Here is a 23,928-nt window from a genome sequence, read left to right on the forward strand (position 1 = left end):
ATGCCCAATCGAAAGTCTGAAACAAAAACGACTAGCAAGACTATAAATATAAAAGTATTAGGAAACAGTGAGGATGTAGTCCTGTATTGATTCAGGCGAGTACCGATGATGATGAAAAGGTATTAGGTTCCACTCTTCAATAGTTCGGGGAAAAAAAAAGAATACTTAAAGAGTAGCAAGATAGGGAGAAAGTGTGAGGGAGTGTAAATGACGAGTTTTTCCAGTTTCAGGAAGGGTTGTGTAAGGTTTGGGATCTACAAAAAATTTATCATTGAAGAAAGAACTTCAGTAAGGAAATTTTACGGCTCATTTGTAGAGTTTGAAATTCGTTAGAGGGTAAAAGTTCAGTAACTGAGTCATTGCGGCTGTATTTAGAAAAAAATGAATCGCATGGCTTTTCTCAGTATTCTTTCGAAAGCATCAATGCGGGTTTCCGTGAAGGGATCCCAAATGACGCAGGCGTTTTATAGAGAGTCGTGCATGCAAAAGTTCTCACGTCACAGGGTGCATGCTTAAGCTTGTGGCAAAGAAGGCATGGTTTTCTATAAGCTGAAGAGGCGATGTTAGACATGTCGGTGCTCCAACTAAGGTTTAGTAATGGTAACTCCAAGATATTTGTACTCATTAACTTCAGTCAATGGGTCTTGGCCAATACAGTATGAAAATTTCAGCGGCACTGTTTTTCTAGTTGTACGCAGGAGTAATCCTGGCTGCGGCGGCTGCATATCCGATGGAGGCGGAAATGTTGTAGGCCCGTGTGCTCAGATATGGGTGCACGTTAAAGAACCCCAGAAGGTCGAAATCGCCGGAGCCCTCCACTACGGCGTCTCTCATAATCATATGGTGGTTTTGGGACGTTAAACCCCACATATCAATCATCACTACACAGGAGCACAGACTTAAGAGTTCAGTTTCATGCCCCATTGGTTGCTTCACTTAAAAATATTGTTTAATGCTGAACTAGGCAACAACTGATCTTCAACTGTGCTAATCTCATTAAAAGTAATGCAGTCATCTGCAAAAAGATTAATATTTACAGGAGCTTATTAGCATATACTATGTCGTTACAGTAAATAAGAAATAATAGAAGGCCAAGCAACTACCGTGGCGGACCCCAGAGGTCAACGAGGTAGAATTGAGTAGATGTCCATCAATCTCAGCACGCTGTTCACGATGTAGTAAGTAAGCAGTTATCCACGACAGGATGAAGCTAGGAAATCCAAGGAGATGTAATTTTCAGACTAATTTTTCATGAGAGACTGCATTAAAAAGCCTTTTAAAGATCTAGAAATATGACGTCCATTCGGCCACCTCTGTCAAACACAGAAGTGAATAGATGAATGACCGTACTCAATTGGGTAACTGTCGGTAGACCCTTCCTGAAGCCATGTTAAAAGGGAGTTGGAATTTTATGCCCATTTAAGAAGTTATTCATGTAGTATGCAACGATATTGTAGCGATGCTGAGGCAGACAGGTTAAAAAACAAGCGTAGTAAAGCGAACTTGTGCCCACGATTCTAAAGACTATGGTCGTCAAGTCCAAGTAGCCGAGTGGCACAGATCCAACTATCTTCCTCGTTGCCGGAGCACACGAACGCGTGGCGCATGCCAGTCGGGTCTTGCTTGTGCTCTTGCCACGATGATTGCGGCGGGCTACTTGAACGTGGCCAACCTGTCGCGGCATTATCCCCCTCCTCAGACGCAGCGTCCCGATGCTTAAGACAGTGAAAATATACATGCGCACTCTCACTCGTTTTTCGACGATCTGTCATGATAGGGTTTCATGCGGACTACGTGTACCACTTCCGCGGGATTGAGGCGTCTTGAAGTCACGTGTCTAGCGGTCTGACTTCATAAGTGACGTTGCTGATACGGTTGAGTACTTCATAAGGGCCAAAGTATCGGCAAAGAAACTTTTCAGAGAGTCCGCGGTGGCGCACTGGTATCCATAGCCACACTTTGTCACCGGGATGATAAAGTGCGTCACTGCGTCGCTTGTTGTACCGACTAGAATCGACGTGCTGTTGGTGCCGTATTCGGTATCTTGTCATTTGCCGTGCTTCTTCGGCTCTTTGCAAGAAGTCATCTAAGTCAGGTGGATAGCTGCTTTCGTCCTGTAGTGGTAACATGGCATCCAGCGGGGTGGTCACTCTTCGGCCTAATACTAGTTCGAAAGGAGCAACGTGGGTTGTTTCTTGAACGGCTGTATTATATGCGAATGTTACGTAGGGTAATATTTCATCCCACTGATTATGTTCAACATCGACATACATTGATAGCATGTCGGTCAGAGTTCGGTTGAGGCGTTCGGTTAAGCCATTTGACTGAGGGTGATACGCCGTTGTTCTTCTGTGATCGGTATTTGTCATGCGCATCAGGCATTGCATTAGGTCTGCAGTAAATGCGGTGCCCCGATCCGTAATAACGACGATGGGCGCACCATGTCTGAGCACTATGTTGTTCACAATGAACTTGGCGACTTCGGCAGCTGTCGCACTGTACAGAGAGTCAGTCTCAGCATAACGGATCAGATAATCTGTGGCTACGACTATCCATTTCTTGCCTGCACACGATGTCGGGAAAGGTCCTAGGAAGTCCATGCCGACTTGTTGGAATGGGGCATCTAGAGGGTCTATTGGCTGGAGAAGGCCGGCTGGTTTTACGAATGGAGTTTTGCGCCGTTGACATTGACGACATGTTTTCACGTAGTGCTGGACTGATGCGAGCAACTTAGGCCAATAGTATTTCAGGCGAATCCTGGCGAATGTTCGGCTCACACCCATGTGTCCAGATGTTGGCTCGTCGTGGCATGCGTGCAGAATTTCCTCTCACATGGCTGTGGGCACGACTAGTAAAAACGTTTCACCATTAGGTTCGAAGTTCCTCCTGTAAAGGACACTTCCTCGAAGGCAGAACGCGGAGAGCCCTCTGGAGAATATGCGAGGGACTTGAACGTCGAGACCCTGCAGGTGTTTTATAAGCGCCAGCAAATCCGGGTCATCTCGTTGTAGTTGAGCGATTTCGGATGCGTCGACAACGCCTAGAAACGGGAAGTCTTCCTCTTCAGGTACACTTGGATCGATGAGAGAGCGTGACAGGCAGTCGGCATCACTGTTTCCTTCCAGATTTCTACACGACCGTAATGTCATACTCCTGAAGCCTGAGGCTCCATCTTGCTAGTCAACCTGACGGGTCCTTGAGATTTGCCAGCCAGCATAGAGCATGGTGGTCACTGACAGCTCTGAACGGTCTACCATAAAGGTATGGTCGAAACTTGTTTATTGCCCAGATGACTGCGAGGCACTCTTTTTCAGTTGCAGAGTAGTTAGCCTCAGCTTTTGATAGTTTGCGGCTGGCATAGGCTAACACTTTCTCTTGACCATTTTGCCATTGGACAAGGATGGCGCCGAGGCCGACATTTCTGGCATCGGTATGGACTTCAGTGTCGGCTGTCTCATCAAAATGAGCAAGTATTGGTGAACACTGTAGTCGTTTTCTTCATTCGTCAAAAGCTTTCTGTTGTTCGCTTTCCCATGTGAAGGGCACGTCGTCTTTCGTCAGTTTTGTAAGAGGATCCGCAATCTTTGAGAAATTTTCAACAAATCGCCTATAGTAGGCACATAAACCCAAAAATCGACGCACTGACTTTTTGTCTCTGGGTGTAGGGAACCTCTGAACAGCGGCTGTCTTTTCGGGATCAGGACGAACACCATCGGAACTAATGACATGCCCAAGGAACCGCAGCTCTTCGAAGCCGAAGTGGCATTTTTCGGGTTTGATTGTCAATTTTGCTGACCGGATGGTTTCCAATACTGTGCGTAGTCGCTCTAGATGTTTGTCAAACGTTGCAGAGAATACCACCACGTCATCCAAATACACTAGGCATGACTGCCATTTCAATCCGGCAAGGACAGTGTCCATCATTCGCTGGAACGTTGCTGGTGCGGAACAGAGGCCGAATGGAAGCGCTTTAAATTCGTAGAGGCCATCTGGTGTTACGAATGCCGTTTTTTCACGGTCCCGCTCGTCGACCTCTATTTGCCAATATCCGCTTTTCAGATCTAAGGAGGAGAAAAACTTTGCGGATCGCAACCGATCTAGTGTATCGTCGATACGTGGCAAGGGGTAGACATCTCGTTTAGTTACACTGTTCAGTTTTCTGTAGTCGACACAGAATCTAAGTGTGTTGTCTTTCTTCTTCACGAGCACTACGGGGGACGACCATGGACTATTCGAAGGCTGGATGACATCATCCGAAAGCATCTCCTCTACTTGCTTCTTGATAATTTCCCGTTCTTTCTGTGACACCCGATATGGATGCTGGCATATAGGCCTCGTGTCGTCTTGCGTTATAATTCTGTGTTTCGTGATTGACGTGCGCTGGACCTTCGAGGCACTTGAAAAGCAATCAGAGAATTCTTTTACCAAGGCGTAAATCTGTTATTTTGACTGTCCGGAAGGCTCTGATTGACGGTCACGGATGTGTCGATGTTCCAGGCCACTGGTGGAGTGGTTGATGTCGTTAAGCTGCACAGTTCAGTCGCCATACAGAAGTCGTGTAAATAGGCAATAGCCGTGCCTTGAGCGATGTGTTGAAGTTCATTGGAGAAATTTGTGAGTAGGACATCTGCACGGCCTTTCGTCAAGTGAACAACACCCCTAGCTACGCAGACACCTTTGTTCAAAAACAGCCCTACATTTGTATCCGCTATGCCTTCGTGGTTGTACAATGCGTCATTTTCTACGAGCACCATTATACTGCAGCGTGGCGGCACAGTTACGTCATCATGAACAACGCGTAGAGCAGTTAGGCGTCGTTCCTCAGATTCCTCCGCAGGTATAGCTCGTTCAGTCGAAAACGACACGCTGGATCTACGCAGGTTAATTACGGCGCCATTAGCTCGCAAAAAATCCATTCCTATAATGAGTTTCCTTGAACATTCTGGCAACACAGTGAAATCGGCCACGTAAATAAAGCCCCGTATTTCAAGTCTTGCAGTGCATCTGCCAAGGAGCGTAATAATGTGACCGCCTGCCGTGCGTATCTGCGATCCACTCCACTGTGTCACAACTTTGTTTAGCTTTTTCACCATCTTGTGACTTATCACTGAATAATCAGCACCGGTGTCGACTAAGGCATTCAACTCCCATCCTCCCATTTTCAACCGCAAATCTGAAGTAACGTTTTCGTTGCTGCACCCATCTACCGGAAATACACCGTCATCACCCTCAAACCATATTGGAGGATCTTCGTAACAGACGTTATCAGCGGCCTCACCTCCACAGGTCGCTTGCTTCAGTTTTCCGGGAGTGGACTTGGAGAGCGATGACCAGGCTGCCTTGAAGGTCTACGTGGGCTGGAGGACCGGTAGCGCATAGGCGATGGTGACCGTGACCGGTGTTGGCGTAGAGTTGGCAAGTTCTGGCGCGTGGACAAGTACTCCTCAATCTCCGCTGGTCGTTCGCCGTTTCGGGGGCACGGTGCATACGACGGGAAGCCTCTTAATCCAGCCTGTCGGTAAGGACAGAATCTGTACAGATGACCCGCTTCCCCACAATGAAAATACAGAGGCCTGCGCTCGTGATCACGCCAGACGTCACTTTTCCTGGGCCTACGCTCCACATAGTGATGTATGCTACGTGCTCCTGGGGGCAGATAGGTAGTTGTTGGTTCCCGTGGACGAGGTGCGCTGCGTGCCGCAGGTGGGAGAGGAGTCGTCGCCATCGCAACTACTGCATTGCTGTGTACCGTGGGTTGTCTGACAACCTCAGAGTATGTTCGGATAGGTCGAACCGGCTGCAGCTCACGCTCTGGCTCTCGTATCACCTGCCTCAGTTCGTCACGAACAACGTCCGTAACGGATAGTGCAGTTGGAGTCTGGGGCATTTGCAGTCTGCTCAGTTCTTCTCTAACAACTGATCTAATGAGCTCTCGCGGGGCTTCAACGTCGTTTCGCACTCCTCCGGAGAATACCTGTGCAGATGCGCAGTTAAGATTCCGATTGTACTGCCGAGCCCGCTGTTCCAGTGTTTTTTCGATGGCTGTCGCTTCCGAGTAAAACTCAGCAACAGTGCTTGGAGGGTTGCGGACGAGAACGGCGAACAGCTCTTGCTTCACTCTGCGCATTAAATGGCGCACCTTCTTATTCTCAGCCATGTTGTAATCCGCCCGCTTGAACAGACGGACCATGTCCTCAATGTACATAGCAGCACTCTCGTTCGTGAGCTGGTTCCTCGATTGAAGAGCAGCCTCCGCCTTTTCTCTCCGGTCTATGTTCGCGAACGTAGCCACCGCTTGTCGACGAAATACCTCCCAGGTAGACAACGAGGTTTCATGGTTCTCAAACCATGTCTTTGCGAAGTCTTCCAGGGCGAAGTATACGCGACGGAGCTTCTCTCTTTCGTCCCATTCATTCAAGCTCGCCACTCTCTCGAACAGGTCCAACCAATCTTCAACATCCTCGTACGAGTCATTGTGGAATACTGGCGGCTGGTGCGGTTGGCTAATGAACACTTGGGCTGGTGTTACCTGGGTAGTCATAGTGGTGGCATCCATCGTTTGAATTCCCCTTGGTGTAAAGTGAAGAGGACCGAACTCAGGTGAGTCACCTCGAAGACGGCGACTTGCCCTCTGGTGTACGGGAGTTACTTCCACGGGGTTGATACGCTGGTCGTCGGGGCTACGCTGTCTTGAGATCGCGGGGCTTCATAACCCAGCACCTCCACCAGAAATGTAGCGATGCTGAGGCAGACAGGTTAAAAAACAAGCGTATTTATTAGGGCGAACTTGTGCCCACGATTCTAAAGACTATGGTCGTCAAGTCCGAGTAGCCGAGTGGCACAGATCCAACTATCTTCCTCTTCCTCGTTGCCGGAGCGCACGAACGCGTGGCGCATGCTAGCCGGGTCTTGCTTGTGCTCTTGCCACGATGATTGCGGCGGGCTACTTGAACGTGGCCAACCTGTCGCGGCAATATGCTCAATTATTTTGCAAGACGATGATAAAATGGAAATCGGACGGTAATTTAAGACTGAAGGGTCACCCTTTTTCAATATTGGGACAATGCGTGCATGTTTCCAATCGGAAGGAAGCACTGCGGATGGTTTCTACAGAGGCCTGAAAGATTGCTACAAGAAATTTGCCGAGTAGTTCAGCATAACGCCGGAGCAACAAGTTAGGAATGTTGTCAGGACCCAAGGATGATTTCGTTTTCAATTGAAGAAGCATGTTCAACACACCTTGTTGAGAAAGATTCATATCCAAGGAGCAGGCCCGTGGATTATGAAGAGGGCTGAGTAGGTGGGGAGAAGACACTGTGGAAGTGGGCATTTAAAAGGTTTGCAACACTCTTGGGGTCAGATATTTCAATGCCGTCATGTGTAATGTTTGTTATTGACTTATTTCGTTCTTCAATTAATTTTCAGAACTTTTGTGGGTTTTCCCTAATGAAATTAGGTAAAGTATTGTTGAAATAAAACTTCTTTGCCTCTGCGATAGATTCTGCCTCAGCCACATGAACATTCGCTAAGTGAACGCCAGTAGATCCTTTCTTTCGTAATTGTTTGACTTGTTGATCTACTCCAACGTCATGTTTGACAAGCAATTAGAATGATTAGCAGGGTAATATCCTAAGCTTAAATACTCCTTCGTGCTCCCTCATTCTTTTATTAAGGAAAAAGGGATCACCTACACGGTTCTAATCATGCACAATTAATTGTTACATGCTCCACTCTAAAGATATGTAGACCATGTCTCTGTAATTTGGAAGGTTTCTCAATTGAGCGAGAGTGACAACCTGTTAAGGTTTTACTGTGTTACTTTTCCCGTGACAATAGTTTGTTGTCAAAAGGGATACTTGTTGATCTACTTCAACACCATTGTGACGTACTTATCTCTGGAGCGCTTGCGAAGGATGTAATAGAGAGAGAGACGCGATAGACGGGCCTGGGGCAAAACAAACACACTTTATCACAGCAAACAAAATGGCAAACAATAATCTGACACTCCCAAAAAGAAACGTGCCCATACACAATAATCAGCTATACAGCCAAACAGTAACTACAATCCGCGTCAAGTTCAGTGTTAAGCCTAAACTGTCCCTAACCAAACGCCAACTCAGTGGCTGCTCTCATGCGCTCTCGCAATAATAGAACATTCTTACTGTTCATATGCCACACTCAGAGCTACGACAAAGTGGTAACGCCTCGCCGTCATCGACGTCTGCATTGCCCGTGTCTCGGCCCTTGTCTTCATTTTCGGCCTTGCGAGGCCCCGCTCATCAAGAACTACCCCGTTGATGCGGCCACTCGGCTGACTGGTGTGGGCAGCTCTCGTTCTAGTGCAATTTGGGGACGGTGCAAGTCCACCAGGAGCTGCTGGGCAGGATGCAACAAGTCCGGGCAGCCTCACTCGGGACCATCTCCGAGGTCGACGGCCACTTCCCGAGCTTTTCGTGCCGACATCCTCAGAACCGGGCGGTCTTGGTCATGCTGCTCTCATCGCCGTAGCGATGCTCGTTTCCCACCTCTTCGCAGCTTGGCGTCCCAACACGCAGTGCCAGCTCACCCTCTAGAATTTTTCTTCTCGGCTCAGGTCGCATGCCACGAGCCTTTCTCCAACCAATCTCTTGTGTCTACCTTGCTGGTGCGGGTGCTTTCGGGTGACTATTTCGTGTACCCTCACAGCTCTTCCGCGTTTGGAACGTGTCTGGTGCCCCGCTTTACTCATGACAAGCATGTTTGACAAGCAACTAGACTGATTAGCAGGGTAATCTCCTGAGCTTAAATATTCCTTTGTGCTCCCGCATTCTCTTCTTAAAGGAAAAGGGATCACCTACATGGGTCCAATCATGTGCGGTTAAATGTTACATGCTCTGCTCTAAAAATATGTAGACCACACCTCTCTTTCATTTCGGGAGGGTTCCCAATTAAGCGAGAGTGACAACCTGTTAGGGTGAATGCTTACAGCTTGCCCACATGTTATTATTCCCGTGAGAATGGTCTGTTGCCTCGGCTCTCAGCCAATGCGGCTTTCAACAAATCTAGCGTCGCCATCAGTACAGGTACCAAGGGTCAATTGTCAGCAGGGAATGTTTGAAGACTAACACCTTCGTCAATTCTTGGCAGTTTTAAAAACAACTCTACTTCATGTAAAAGTGCCCCCCCCCCCCGCCTTGTCTGAGGGGAAGCGCAGTGCCTGTTGATCTTAGTGATGCTGGGTTGCGAAAATGGCAGTTCGCAACATTCTAAGAGAAAAAACCTAAGTGACTAAAGCCAGGTAGAGGGTGCTGTCCGTATGTCGTACCGGTATGTCGAACTTGCTTCACCAAAAGAAAATGTGAGGTGAAAGGATTCATGCGTTCACTCTCTGAATTTTCGCTGTGCAGTTCGCCCAGCCCACTGCCTGGTGTTTACACCCAACTTCTTTCACTCTGTCATGTCATTTAGAAGAACTTGGTTTAGGTAGAGAAGATATATTGGTAGGCCATAGTCATCAAATTTTAGAGAAACAGTGCGATATATTGACATGTGAGAAATGCACATACTTTAATTTTACGCCAAAAATCCAAGTGCTTTAATATGACTTTAAAATTCTTTGCAGGTCATTTCATGTTGAAATATCTCGGTGTATGTATATAAAATGTACCTGCAGCTGTATCGTACACACAATTAGCCCTTACAAAATTCCGACCAAGTATTTCTCCTGAAAGTCGAGGTATTTCTTGTAATTTCTGGCATGAATAAAAGCATTGTATAGTTTTCCACCAGAATGCAAAACTTATCGAAGCCCAGGTTGCCTAGCTAGCTGTTATGGGTTGTGGGGCAGCCTCGTATTCTAAGTCAGCGAGCCTCTGTTCAGGGTTGCCAGTTTTGGCTACTTAGTGCCGATTCCGCTATTACTTTTTGACGCTGGTGACTGCAAAAAAGATGTTTTGGCTGCTTGGGTAACTTTTGACTAGTTTCTTGTTCCCTTGATTTGAAATAAATTATTAACATCTCGTGACGCTGCAGCCACTGAGGTTCGAGTATGCTGTGTCAGAACATGGCGACCATGGCGTGCTTTCAGCTCCCAAAATGGAAATTAGATCTTGCCCTACAGAAAGGAAAATACTTTTGTATATGTGGCCGGAACTTGAGGTAAAACTGTTGTATGGGCTCTCATTTTGCAGGCCAGTGTATTTAGAAGTGAAGGAGACAATCGAATGCTCTCCACAGCCAAGATGCTCTGCCCTCATTGACATTGCAGATCAAACATCATACGAACTGTCTGTGTTCTTGCTTAAGATGAGAGATAGATTGTGACAAAATATTGACTGCTTGGACTTCATAACTTGGGAAACGACTACGAAAGCAACCACTATTTATGCTTCTGTCTCAACTGTGATCATGAGCACATTCATGCAGTACTCGCTCTTGTCACCACAGAGCTGGTACTCCAATCATATTAAGAAAACTCATGTAGAATGCATGAACAAACATCATTTCCACAGCTGCGCAAAGAAGTTGCAATATCAGGAGGTACTTGCTGTACATATTTACATTTCCACCAAAGAGTTCTTTCATTTATACATTCAGGTGCAAACATGGCACTTGTTTTCACGCATGGCTACACTTCGCTACTTTTACTGCCCTTGGCTGAAGTAGGCCACTTTTTCTCTAGTTCTTTCAATTTCGTGGCTATTTTATATCTTTTTGACCTGGCAACTCTGCCTCTGTCGTGACCATATTTGTCCAGCCGGGGCTCGCATTCTCAACTCTCTTTCCATCATATCGACATTTCTCGGGCTGCACACTGCAAGAGCTGCAGACTATGTAGCTTCTGGAGATCTGAGGAGGAGAATTGAAGGAGGAAAGACAAGGAGGTTAGTGTAGAGATCTGAAGATACCGTTTGAGCAGTGACATGCAGAATACGTTTTTTAGTTCAGTCATGAGCTTTTAGTTGCTTCTCCCTCATGCAATGTGATGCCATTTTTGTTTTTTGTTTTCATTAGCATGTCTTAATACTGGAATGATTACTTCGTTAAGTTGTACACACCAATAAATCTTAGATTTTGTAGCGGACTACAAATGAGTTTGTAGAAAGCAGGCACAGTATATATTTAGTCATAGTAAGTAGACCAGCACTGTCTATTAAAAATATTTTGGAAATTTATCAATGATATTCTGGGTATATCTCAGCAAAATTTTAGCAGGGAGATGGCACTCTTGTTATCAGTTTTTATTTTGCTTTTGTATTAGTATTGAGTTTCATTTACGATTATGAATAATATCTAACCAACCCTTTTTTGAGTCCTAATTCACCATTTACTCCATTTGTGCGTCTTGTTCGTGGGACTAATGGTCTTCAGAGAGAGACAGAGTGTTCTGTTCAGATCAACATTCTAGCTATCAGGACATTGAGATATTTTCCTTCCCCCTACCCTTTTTATTTTTATGAAAGGAGAAGAATCTACTGCTCTGAAACTTAGCGGCTGTGGCAAGGTGGTAAGAAGCCCTCGTTTGTCAGCATGCGCCAGGACGTTGAACAATTTCTTTTACATTTTCCTTTTTCTTTGAATGTGTGGTTTACTCTCAACGTGACTAAGTTTGTGGGCACGTCGTGGCATTTCGCGGCGGCCGCAACAACTATGCATTTCACAGTGCTCAAATCGGTAAATTACTGTGTATTTGTTGTGTGGTCATATGGGTTCACGGCATCTTGCTGAGAAAAGAGTGAGCAATTTCTAGCTGTCTGAGAATTAATGGTTGTTTCAAGGCCTCACGCTGGGCCATAAAGTTTGGCTCATGCGTTTTCTGTAGACTCGACAATCAATCCGCAGCATTTTCTGACCACGCCAAAGAAGTGTTGTAGGGCCCCTTCAAAGGATGAAAATTCAGAACTTTGGGCTAAGAGTTTACATTAAGGAACCCCAGGTGGCTGAGACTAACCAGTAATCACCTACTACTGCCAGTCTCGTAATCGAGTCATTGTTGTAGTATCTGGAACCTGCGTACAAATACTACTCGTTTAGGCTTCTATTCATGTGCCACATACACTGTCTAGCTTCCTAGCACATAAGCGCACCTCATTGCTATACCCAACTTTAAACGTGCTTTGATGCAATGACACGTTTCCTCATTTCCCCTCAAACCCTACAACGAAACCATTCTTTCTTTTTTAACAGGACAAGAGTCGCCGGCGGACGCCTGGCGGTGTATTCTTTTTTTTGGTCAAAGCCAATACAACAAAAAAAGAAGCGGACATGGTCTTTGGTGAGGAGATTCGTCGACGAGAGCAAATGCGCAGAAAGTATCGGAGAGAACAGACTCGTAGGATCAGAGAGGAGCATGTTGGTGAGTATCGCTTTGTTTGGTGAGCTCTGTAGTCCACAGCACCAGACTTCCTTCCTAGCAAAATTGAAAATAACCCAGCACTTTGCCACCTTGAATATGAACTGGTCTGTAGTGACTAAAAACCAATATCCATGTGTGGCTGCATTACGTGTGCTGACGGCAATTTGCACGTCTAGAATATAAGTGTGTCTTATGGCCAACTGCAACAGAGTCTCAGGTTAGCTAAATCTATTTTGAATATACTCAATTAATGTAAAGATGCTAAGACTGCTTCAGTATATACTGCTGTTGCAAGCTCAGCAAAACCACAGGGCTTGTGATGGTATGTAGTTTTCTTTATTTGTTCGAAGCCTCAAATTGGCACCAAATTTTCAAGAAGCGTGCACCCGGTAGTTGTTGCTATGGCCTAGATCCTATGGGCAGTCTCTGAGATGTTTCAGTGCCCCCTCCTCTCTGAGGTCATGTGGAGCAGCCTTGTGTTTTAGGTAATGCCCTCTTCGTGCATCAGTTCTGGTAGTCTGCCATCATAATCAAACTAAATAAATGTATCAAAGCAACATTCTTACCGTTCTGTAATTTCAAAGTAATATACAATTGTGTGTATCTTTTGAATTGAGGAATTTTAATAAAAGAGAGCTTTACCTGATTGGGGAAAAGAAAAAAAAGTAAATGAAATAAAGGACATTTTATCACAGACTGTGGCCTATCTACTGTTTAGTCTAAAATAGTTGCCTTTGTTCTAACACCTAAGTTTTCTTTATATATACAGCGCACTCAGTAAAAACGGAACTGCTGCTTAAATGGAACCTCTGATATAATGGAAATGGAACCTCTGATATAATTATATATGTGTGTGTGGGTGTGTGTGTTTGACACAATAATAATGTGATCTAACAGACAAGAATGCCAAGAAAAGTATAGGGAAGTTATTAGACCGAATGGTAATGTAAATGTGAAGAAAAAAAAGTGGGTGAAAAGATAACTTGCCGTGGGCAAAAACCGAACCCGCCACCTTTGAATAACGCGTTCTTTGAACCTGCCACCTTCGAATTACTACCTGACAGCGACTATTGGTCAGCTGTCAGGTAGTAATAAGTTTATGTGCTACGTGACGACAAACAGGCTTATAAAGAGTGTGCCACACTCGCCGCCTTGGCTACTCGTGGCGCTGACTGACACTCCCACGTTTAATTCAAAATATGTACTCAGTAAAGTGGTTGACAGAGTGGTTGACCTGGAGACTTACAAAGAGGGTTCAGCTTAAATTGAGGACGACGCAGCGAGCAATGGAAAGAAAAATGGTAGGTGTAACCTTAAGAGACAAGAAGAGAGCAGAATGGATTAGGGAACAAACGGGGGTTAAGGATATCATAGCTGAAATCAAGAAGAAGAAATGGACATGGGCAGGGCATGTAGCGCGTAGACAGGATAACCGCTGGTCATTAAGGGTAACTGACTGGATTCCCAGAGAAGGGAAGCGGGTTAGGGGGAGACAGAAGATTAGGTGGGCAGATGAGATTAAGAAGTTTGCGGGTATAAATTGGCAGCAGCAAGCACAGGACCGGGTTAACTGGCGGAACATGGGAGAGGCCTTTGTCCTGCAGTGGACGTAGTCAGGCTGGTGATGATGATGATGAAAGTGGTTGAGCGGATGGCCGCCGTGGTAGCTCAGTTGGTAGATCATCGATCGCATTCGAAGGTTGCAGGTTCGGTTCCTGCCCACAGCAACTTATCTTTTCACCCACTTTTCTTTCTTCACATTTACATTACCATTCAGTCTAATAGCTTCTCCTACACTTTCCTTGGCATTCTTGTCTGTTAGATCTCATTAATATTGTGTCAAGCACGATAAAACGAGTCCTTAAGTACACACTTCTTTCTTTGATATATATATATATATATATATATATATATATATATATATATATATATATAATTTTTTTCTGTCTTAGCTGTTCCTTCCCTCTTATTTTTTCACTCAAAATATTATAAATGTGAGCGTGGACAGAATGTACCCCCTATCCTAACGAAGGTCAGACTTGGGCCGAAACTGCTAAAATAAATGCTTTCATTGTTACTGTTCTCACGGAGGATCTACCTGACTATTAGCAATGCTACTACGGCGACTTTTGCCACCATGCCTGCGCATATATATATATATATATATATATATATATATATATATATATATATATATATATATATATATATATATAGATAGATAGAACTTGAAGGGAAGGCACGACAGGTCCGGGTATTTTCTATATTGAATTAACTTGTAGATAGCACATAAAAAAAGGATCGTATTTACTAACGTTTCGGCCTTCGTCAGAGTGTGTATATATATATATATATATATATATATATATATACTTGGTTCTGTGCTTGCTGCTGCCACTTTATACCCACAAATTCCTATAATCTCATCCACTCACCTAACTATTTGCCTCCTCCTCACCTGCTTGCCTTCTTTGAGAATCCAGTCAAATACTTTTAATGACTAGCGGTTATCCTGCCTACATGCTAGGTGCCCAGCCCATGTCCATTTCTTCTCCTTGATTTCAACTATGATATTCTTGACCCCGGGTTGTTCCCTGACCCACTCTGCTTTTCTTCTTGTGTCTTAAGGTTACACCTATAATTTTCCTTTCCATTGCTCGCTGCGTTGCCCTCAATTTTAACTGAACCCTGTTTGTAAGCCTCCAGCTTTCAGCTCCGTAGGCCAGTAGCGGCAAAATGCAGCTGTTATATACCTTCCTCTTGAGGGATAGTGGCAATCTGCCAGTCAAGATTTGAGAATACTTGTCAAATGTGCTCGACCCCATTCTCATTCTTCTACTTACTTCCATCTCGGGGTTCGGCTTCGCGGTCGCTACCTGTCCTAAGTAGACATATTTCTTTATAACTTCCAGCATCTCTCCACCTATTACAAAGTGCCGTTTTCTGCCGAGACTTGCACATTACTTTAGTTTTGTGCAGATTAACAGTGACCTCTCTCCAGCGCCTATTGCGCCAAATCAAATTTACTGCGCCATCCTGATAATATTGATGTAAATTGTGCCAAACTGCACCAAAGTCAAATTTAAAAGCGTCTATCTCTGGCAATATCCACGCCAGCGCGTCAAAACAAGTGCACCTTTTTCTCTGGGCAATCAAAGTCACAATCGCGTACCTAAAGTCATTGCGCTGAATAAACACCGGTCGCGCTTGCGCCCTATATAATCCACAATGTTATGTTTGGTGCTGACGCAAGTTTTGTTGTGCAGGTCCGCTTAACAGCGAAACGTGCTCTCAACAGGAGCTCGTGACGTCTAGTCCAATTGGTAGCGTGAAGCTGCGGCAGCAATTCATCGGCGGGCGTCGTCCGTTTCAGGAACGTTGCTTATAGCACGTTTGAAGAGTTGCGTGGCACGTAATTAAAGCAATGTTTACTAATAACTTCACCCGTGCTGCCAGAATATTTGTCACGTCCACTTTTGAACATCGCGTTCTACTTTTATGTGCTTCGCGTCCACAGAAGAACACGTGAAGGATGGGAACGCGTTGACACTTTTTCTATAATTAAAGAGTTTTTTCGTAATATCTTCCACCAGCACATCTGCATTTGTAATCGCTATTACGGTAAAAGCCTCCAAAAGAACCCGTCCTTTCAAACTCGAGATTGCTAGGGTCCGAATGCAATTTTCGCGTTCTTTCTTTTTGAATTTCATCTCATTAATAAAAGCATGCCTCCTCGTTGAAGCAGCTGCAATTCGGTTTTAATACATGCAGCTTTCAGTAGTGGGGCCATCGCTGGCCGCACTTGTCGGAAGGCCCACTGTGAAACGGTTATGCCATGTTACATGTCCGCCCCACGTTTTCCAGGGTCAGTAGCTGACGGTTAAAAAAAATTTAACATCACAGCATCGCAAAAAGAAAAATATTTTTACTGCTGGGGGAGGCTGTGTCGCTCGAAGGGTACAGTCACTGGCGCGGGCTGTATCTACAGGCATAATAAGACTGCTCGTAAACATTCTGTGCTACTAACCCCTGCCTCGCATTTATATGAATGACAGCACGAAAACTGCTTCAGCAACTGGAGTGGTCATTGTCCCTTTAGCCAGCGTTCGGTTGAGTTATGCAACATCGGGTCCAAAAGATACAATTTGTTAGTTTCACTTAAGCTCTTAGCAATGAATGGGATACGAACAAATTGTATTGTTATACCAAATAATAAGGCTTGACATCATCCGCGAGGAGCACTAGCGGCGTGGTTGCCATTTCGGGGGACCACGCACACGCAGAAAACTTGCTGCACGCGCAGTGTTCAATACCCGTACAGCAACTTGGATGACTAGAAACCCCCGGAACACCCCTTGCACGCCGTTGCACGTACAGATGGAATCAGACTTGTCTAGAGCGCCAAACTGGTTGCTTCAGCTCTTTTTTTGAAACATGTAAAGAGAGATGCTGTAATGATGTCAAACATGGTCATACTATGTGTTAATTCCTTGTGCTCTAATGCAAGGATGAACAGAAGCTTGTAGCTAACGTGAGATAGAAGCTGCGGCCAACAACAGTGTCGGCAGGCATGCGCTCCGCTGGTCTAGATAAGTGCGATTTTATGAATGGTGAACAGGGCGTACGAATGGACCTCCAAAATGGTGTGAATATAGTGTGGCCGCTTTGCGATCAAAGCTCAGTGCACACCCCTTTATGGTCGTTCCAGAAAGCGAGCCACTTTGGCCCAGTGTATTTGCTTTCAGAGTAAAAGCTAGAAGGGTATACCAGCCGTCTTTAATGCTTGCCGAAATAGCGGGCCCATCAGCGATCACACCCTTAAAGTCAAACTTCATATAACAATGCCCCCCTCCTTGCAGCCCTATTTCCTTTCTGCTCCTTGAAGACGGGCAGCGCGTTCCTCTCTGCTTGAGTAACAGTCGATAGCAGGCTTGACAGTTGGGGGTACATGATGTTATTACATCCGTCCTCCATGCAAAGGAAGGAGATAGGTCGGCTCTTTTTATCTCTGCTTTAGCCGCGTTCGTGGCCCCCGTTTGCGTGCTTTTACCCTCATCACACAATGCGCAGGAGGACGTTATCAGTTTGGACAGTACACAAAACATGATGGTGATAGCCAGTGGCGCAGCCAGGGGGGTGAGGGGCACATCAGGGATGCCTCCCCTCCCCCCGCGAAATTTTTTCACTATGGCATATATAGCAGGAAATGACCCCCCGGCCTCCTGCAAGTCAAAGTGGTCCCCTGTAAAAAAAAAAAGATATTTTTGCCTACACCTTTGGGGACGACAGCCCCGCCGCGGTAGTCTAGTGGCTAAGGTACTCGGCTGCTGACCCGCAGGTCGCGGGATCGAATCCCGGCTGCGGCGGCTGCATTTTCAGAGGAGGCGAAAATGCTGTAGGCTCGTGTGCTCAGATTTGGGTGCACGTTAAAGAACCCCAGGTGGTCGAAATTTCTGGAGCCCTTCACTACGGCGTCACTCATAGTCATATGATGGTTTTGGAATGTTGAACCCCACATGTCAAATCAAATCAATCTGGTGATGGCAAAAACCTGTCGAGAATGTATTACAATCGCAATAAAAACAAAATGGCTTTCACCGACGAGTTGTCTTAGGCGACTGCATCAGGTACCCCTTGAGGTTTTTTTTTTTTTTTTTTTGGGCATTGCTTTCAAGAGGAGGATATAGGGGGTTTTTGGAGTATAGACAGAACACTCTAGCCACATATAAAACACTGCTGCAAAAGGAAAATGTAGCTTGCTAAATCGTGCAGTTATAGCACAGAGAGATGAGTGCCGGAGGAGGTCGGCTTTGTGAGACTACCTGAATGACGTCATGATGCACCCAGCAATATATTCAATTGTGAATAAAAATAACCTTTTTTATCCTTCAATTCATCTTAGAGAAATGCAGTTGGGACTGTGTGAGTTTCTAGTGTTGTATGTCATAGCGTTTGTCTACCACATCTGCTTATAAGCACAAGGGTGTATTTAGAATGTTATTTCATGTACTGTTATATTCAACCACTATTCTGCTTATTAACTGCGTAAATAGTCACTGTACAATTTTTTCCGGAATGCTCAACAACGTGACATTATTTTTGCATCATCAACTTAAATGGGGAACGCTCCTAAGATGTCCACCTCCATGAGGTTTGCAATCAATTAAAATATTTCTAGCTCTTCACAAGAGCCCCAAAATAATTATTCATGTCCTTGAATGTAAATGCAACTTGCTTCTCCTACAGGATGTGAAGTTACCTGCTTTGAATTGCTCCAAAATAGAAAATTTTGCTGCTCCGAAGTGCTCCAAAATGTCAATTTTTCTGCTTCGAAAATTGCTCTAAATCAGCAGACCTCGGTGGTATCGCTGTATTAGTTTTCAGACCTAGTTTTCCCTTTCGGTGTCCAGTTCAGTAATCATGAGCTGTAATGCGTCCCCTGAATTACTCATAAAGGTGATGTCATCAGCAAATCGCAGGTTACTAGAATACTCTCCATTAACTCTTATCCCTGACTCTTCCAAATTAGAGTCCTGAAATCCTCCTGTAATAGCATGAGAGAAATCGTGTTTCCCTGCTTTACACCCTTCTTTATTAGGATTCTGTCGCTTTTTTCATGAAGACCATGGTGGCTGTGGATCCACTGTAGATTTGTTCCAGTATGTTTATGTAGGCTTCTTCAATGCTATTTCCGTAGTGCCTACATTACTGCTGATGTCTCGGCTGAGTCAAACGCCTTCTCGTAATCAATGAAGGCTATGTATAGGGGTTGGTTGAATTCTGCGCATTTTACTATTACCTGATTGGTAGTAGTATGAATGTGGTTTATTGCGGAGCAGCCTGTACAAAATCCTGCATGTTTTTTTTTTTGGTTCATTGAATTCTAATGTCACTTTGGAATGGAATGGAAAAAACTTTATTTAAAACCGGCAGATTAGCGGCCAGGCCTAGGCCACCCGGGTGGTCGCGGTAAGATTTAGTCTTTTCGCCGCTTTACGGGCCTGCTGGATGGTCCGAATTCGGTCTGCGAATTCTGAGCTAGCCAGAGCGTCGAGTCAACACGTCTCAAGGAGGTCAGGGTTTTTTTGATCGAAAAGCTGTGTAGTGTGTGGGCACTTCCAAAGAATGTGCTCCATGCCTGTGCATTCGTGTTTACATAGGACACAGCCAGCATTGGGGAATTTTCCGGAGTATATGCGGTTGAGCTGCACTTGGTTTTGAAACGTTCTCATTTGTAAGCGTCTCCAGTCTACTTCTTGTGACCTATATAGTTTAGGGTGGGGTTTTGGATGTATCTCCCTTTGTTTATAGTAGTGAGCCAATATGTCGAGGAAGGTGAGAAGCAAACTGAAGATCGGTTTCCCTGAGGTAATGAGGTGGGTGTTCCCAGCCGCCGATGGTGAGTTCGCGGGCGGCAAGTGGGCCTTTTCATTCAGGTTTGGTGGGGGGGTCTTGGAATCCTCTTCATCTTCGCCCATGTGCGCCCGAATTCATTTCAATTACGTCTTCTGAGTAAGGCTAGCGCTATGGCCACTTCCGCAGCTTTTGAGTGCCTGGTTTTTATTGAGCTGGACGACACTACCATTCCTTTCGTGTCGATCGCCACGGTCATGAAAGCTTCCTTCCCGGTGTACCTGGCTGTATCCACGAATAGGGAGCTCTCGTTCTTTTCATGGTTTTTCAAGATTGCTTTCGTGCGGCAGTTTCTCCGTTCCACATTGTGTATCAGGTGCATGTTTTTTAGTAGCGGATCAGTGATAATTTTGACTCGGACATGTGTGTCGAGCATTTTTTCGGGACCCCTCATTCCATGGTAATTGATGTTCAATTTGTCCATAATTTCTCTGCCGGCCCATGTGCTGGAGAGCCTTTCAAGTTCGGCTATTTGTTCATTTATTTATTTTATTTATTTATACAATACTGCAGGCCACAAATGGGCCCAAGCAGGAGTGGGGGTTCAGCTTTACTTATTTCGGCCCAACGTGTTGTGGATCCCCTATTGCAGCAATCTTTCATTGCTGGTGTACGGTGGGAGACGTAGGGCTGATTTGTATGCCTTACGTATGAGAGCATTTATCTTGTCCTTTTTTACTTTGTTCCACCGGACGAAGGCTGCAATGTGATATGGCTTATTGCGAAGGCATGGACCATGCATACAACGTTTCGTTCGTTAATGCGTTTCCTTCTGTTAGTGACTCTTTGAAATAATTGAATTGCTGCCATGACTTTGTTATTGAGGCGCACTATCGTCTTCTTGTTTGTACCTTTGTACTTTTGGCACGCCTGGGATGAGCATGCCACTCTTGGTGGTCAGAGTGATGCCTTTGATCTGAAAAATAGAAGTTCCCTTGGGTGGACTTCCCAGCTTTCTGGGGCGGTACAGCAGGAGCTCTGATTTCTCAGGAGAGCACTGTAGCCCAGTGTCAGTTAGGCAGCTTTCCACAACCTCGACCGCCTCCTGGAGTCTTGCCTCTATTTGTCCAGCGTTTGTGTTCTGAGTTGTCTAAATCGTTATATCGTCCACATATATCATGTGATTGATTCCTTCCATGTTGTTAAGCTTTCGGGGTAGTCCAATCATTCTCAGGTTGAAAAGCATTTGGGAGATAACACAACCTCGTGGGGTACCCGTGCTTCCCATGTCGACTTGTATGCTTTCTTTTTCATCTAGTTTAATCCGAGCTTTTTTATCCGTGAGAAAGTCCTTGATGTAATTGTATGCCCGCTCACTTTGATTGAGTTGTATCACTCTCTCTAGGATGGTCGAGCGATGATCACTGTCGAAAGCTTTATTTAAGTCATACCCTAGGATGGCGCGGACTCCCCATCCTGGTACGTCACTCACTTATTCTTTTATCTGAATCATGGCATTTGGGTCGACAGCTCTGGTCTGAAGCGGATTATGGAGCTGGGATATGCTTTAGTAGCTTCCAAATGCCCTTTGATTCTATTAAGGAAAGCATGCTCCATAACTTTACTGCCACACGAAGTAAGAGATATTGAACACATATGCTGGATGGATGAGGCTTTCCGGGCTTAAGGATGAGGACCACATCCGACTTTTTCCACTCATCCGGTATTTTGCCATTCATCCAACACTTGATGTAATCTGTGAGGTGTTTTACTGCCTGATCGTCCAGGTTCCGGAAAATTTTGTTGCATACCATGTCAGGCCTGGGGGCTGATTTGGTCTTGAGGTTCTTCAGGACAGCTCTGATTTCTTGTTCTGAGTAGTCCCTATCCAGATTTTCATTAGATGAGCCCTCGTACTCCTTGTGATTGATTCCCGGAGGTCTCGCAAGGTACTTTTGGACAATATATTCTCCCATTGCTTTCATGTTGCCCTTGTATTGGTGCTTGATCTTAGTCATCTCGGCTCTCGATGCTGCCGTAGTCTTGGCTGGATCGAGTAAGTGTCTGAGAATCATCTATGTCTTGCTCGTGTTAATGTTCTTGTCCATAGTCTCACACACCTAGTTCCATTCCTGGTTGCAAAGCTGTGCACAGTGTTCTTCTATTTGCTTGTTTAGTTGTGTGATTCTTCTTCTCAGATTTCTGTCGTGTTTTTGTGCTTGAAGCCGCAACTGGATTGATTTCTTGGCTTGCTTCCAGTGTGCCATTGTGCTGTTTACCCTTGGCTGCTCGTCCTTTTCTCAGTTCTTCCATTCTATGTTAATAGTGGCCTATCCGACGTCTTCTAGTAGTTCTTTATTCCATTGCTCAATGGTCATGATCAATGGTCAAGATTCCGGTACCCTTCTTTTCAAGAGACACTTCATATATATATACAAGGTGCCCAATTTTTCCAACACAACTTCTCCGCCATCTTTTGGGAGGTTCGTTGTTATCTTATCCTCACCGGTGGCTTTGCCTCTTTGCATTCCTTCTAGGGCTTTCCTTACTTCCCCAGTCGTCACTGGTAGGATGTCGAATTTCTCTAGACTATTATTGTTTCTCATGATTTCATTCTGGTTGTTTTGGCTTCTGTACAGCTCTCTGTAGAACTCCTCCGCAATCTCGACTATCCTGTCCATATTGGTTATAAGTGACATTGCCTTCCTTGTTCCTTGATGCATACATCTGATTTTTGCCTATGCACAGTTTTGTCTTTGCTGCTTTTAGGCTTTTGCTGCTTTTTACAGCCTGCTCAATTCTCTCTATGTTATACCTTCTGATTTCAGCCACCTTACGCCTATTCCAAAGCGCCCCTAGCTCTATATTGTCAGTTGCATTTGAGGCTTTCATGGTTTGTCGTCTCTTAAATGAGATTTTTCATCTCCTGAGATAGTTTGCCAGTGTTCTGTCTAGTGACTGTACCTCACACTTCCATTACACACTCTTTGATGATACTGGTAAGATTATCGTTCATTGTTTCAATGCTAACGTCACTTACCTCGTTTAGTGCCTCGAATCTATTCTGAAGCGAAACTCTGAATTTCTGTACTTTCCCTCTCGCTGCTAGCTCATTAATTGGCTTCTTGCATATTAGTGTATGCCTTTGCTTTTTCAAATCTAGGTGAATACGAGCTCTTACCATTCTATGGTCACTGCATCGGATCTTGCCAACTACATCTACATCTTGTACAATGCCTGGGTGTGCACACAGAATGAAGGTTTATTCCATATTTAGGACTCGCTTGCTGGATTTCGTGCCGACCGGTTGTGCGCCCGCGCGCTCCGCGCGCTTGCGACCTTCGGCATCACCGTAGCTCTGGCCGACTGGGCTCGCCCAACGCCACCTCCTGCCACCGACGACCTTCGACGACAGTGAAGCTCTGACTTACTGGACCTGCTCTACGCCATCTACAGACGCCGACAACATCTCTCACAAGTGTATTCCGTCCTCGGACTCCAGTGACCGTGCTTCCATCTTTCCTGTCTCTCCTATCCCCTCAGTTTGTTGTTGCTTCTTCCTCCTCTTTTCTATACCTTTACTTCTACCCTTTTTATCCCTCCTCACCCCCATCCCTTGTGAGCCCTGTGGCGGTGTCGCTCACTGAAGCAGACAATTACGGGGCTCACTTTTCTCTTCCTTTCTCTTTATTAAGAACCACTCGCATTCCATATTTAGTTTTGCAATTAGGACTTCGCCATGTCCACTTACGGTTAGCCTGTTTATTGTAAAAGGTATTCAAGATCGATTCAAAAATTATTGCGATCTGCGACCTCTACTAATAACTCCCCCTGGCTTTTCTAGAGTCGATGCGGTATTCCTCCAATTCATGGTCACCGGCCTGTTTCTTGCTTACTTAGGCATTACAGTCGCCCATCAGAATAGTATACTGTGTCTTTACTTTATTAATGGCTGACTCCACGTCTTCATGGAAGCGTTCAGCCGTATGATTATCATGGCTAGATGTACGTGCATAGGCCTGTACCACCTTCATCTTGTACCTTTTGTTAAACTTAATTATGATACTTGCCATCACCTCATCACAGTTCGAGTTCTCAGAGTGCAGTTTATTAATCTAAAAGAACTTATTGTTTCTCTTTAGTGTATCTTTACGTGTGAAGATTGAAAATGGGTTTCTAACATGCCGAAGCTCACGTTTTTTTATAACAACGCCTCCCCTCCCCCTCCTTAGCTAAAGTAG

At 45.2% G+C, this 23,928-nt stretch overlaps 1 protein-coding gene across 4 annotated transcripts in view; it reads left to right on the forward strand.

Annotated features, from left to right (window-relative positions):
- The window catches only part of Phax (phosphorylated adaptor for RNA export), a 37,867-nt gene that overhangs the window by 10,603 nt on the left and 3,336 nt on the right, over positions 1 to 23,928 (forward strand). For all 4 annotated transcript variants that reach the window (XM_037412177.2, XM_037412174.2, XM_037412176.2 and 1 more), the window contains exon 5: positions 12,166 to 12,334. In XM_037412177.2, coding sequence (XP_037268074.2) covers positions 12,166 to 12,334 — 169 coding nt within the window. The remainder of the gene's footprint in view (positions 1 to 12,165; positions 12,335 to 23,928) is intronic.

The sequence above is a fragment of the Rhipicephalus microplus genome, chromosome 1, assembly GCF_043290135.1.
Source record: "Rhipicephalus microplus isolate Deutch F79 chromosome 1, USDA_Rmic, whole genome shotgun sequence".
Classification (NCBI taxonomy): Eukaryota; Metazoa; Arthropoda; class Arachnida; order Ixodida; family Ixodidae; genus Rhipicephalus; species Rhipicephalus microplus.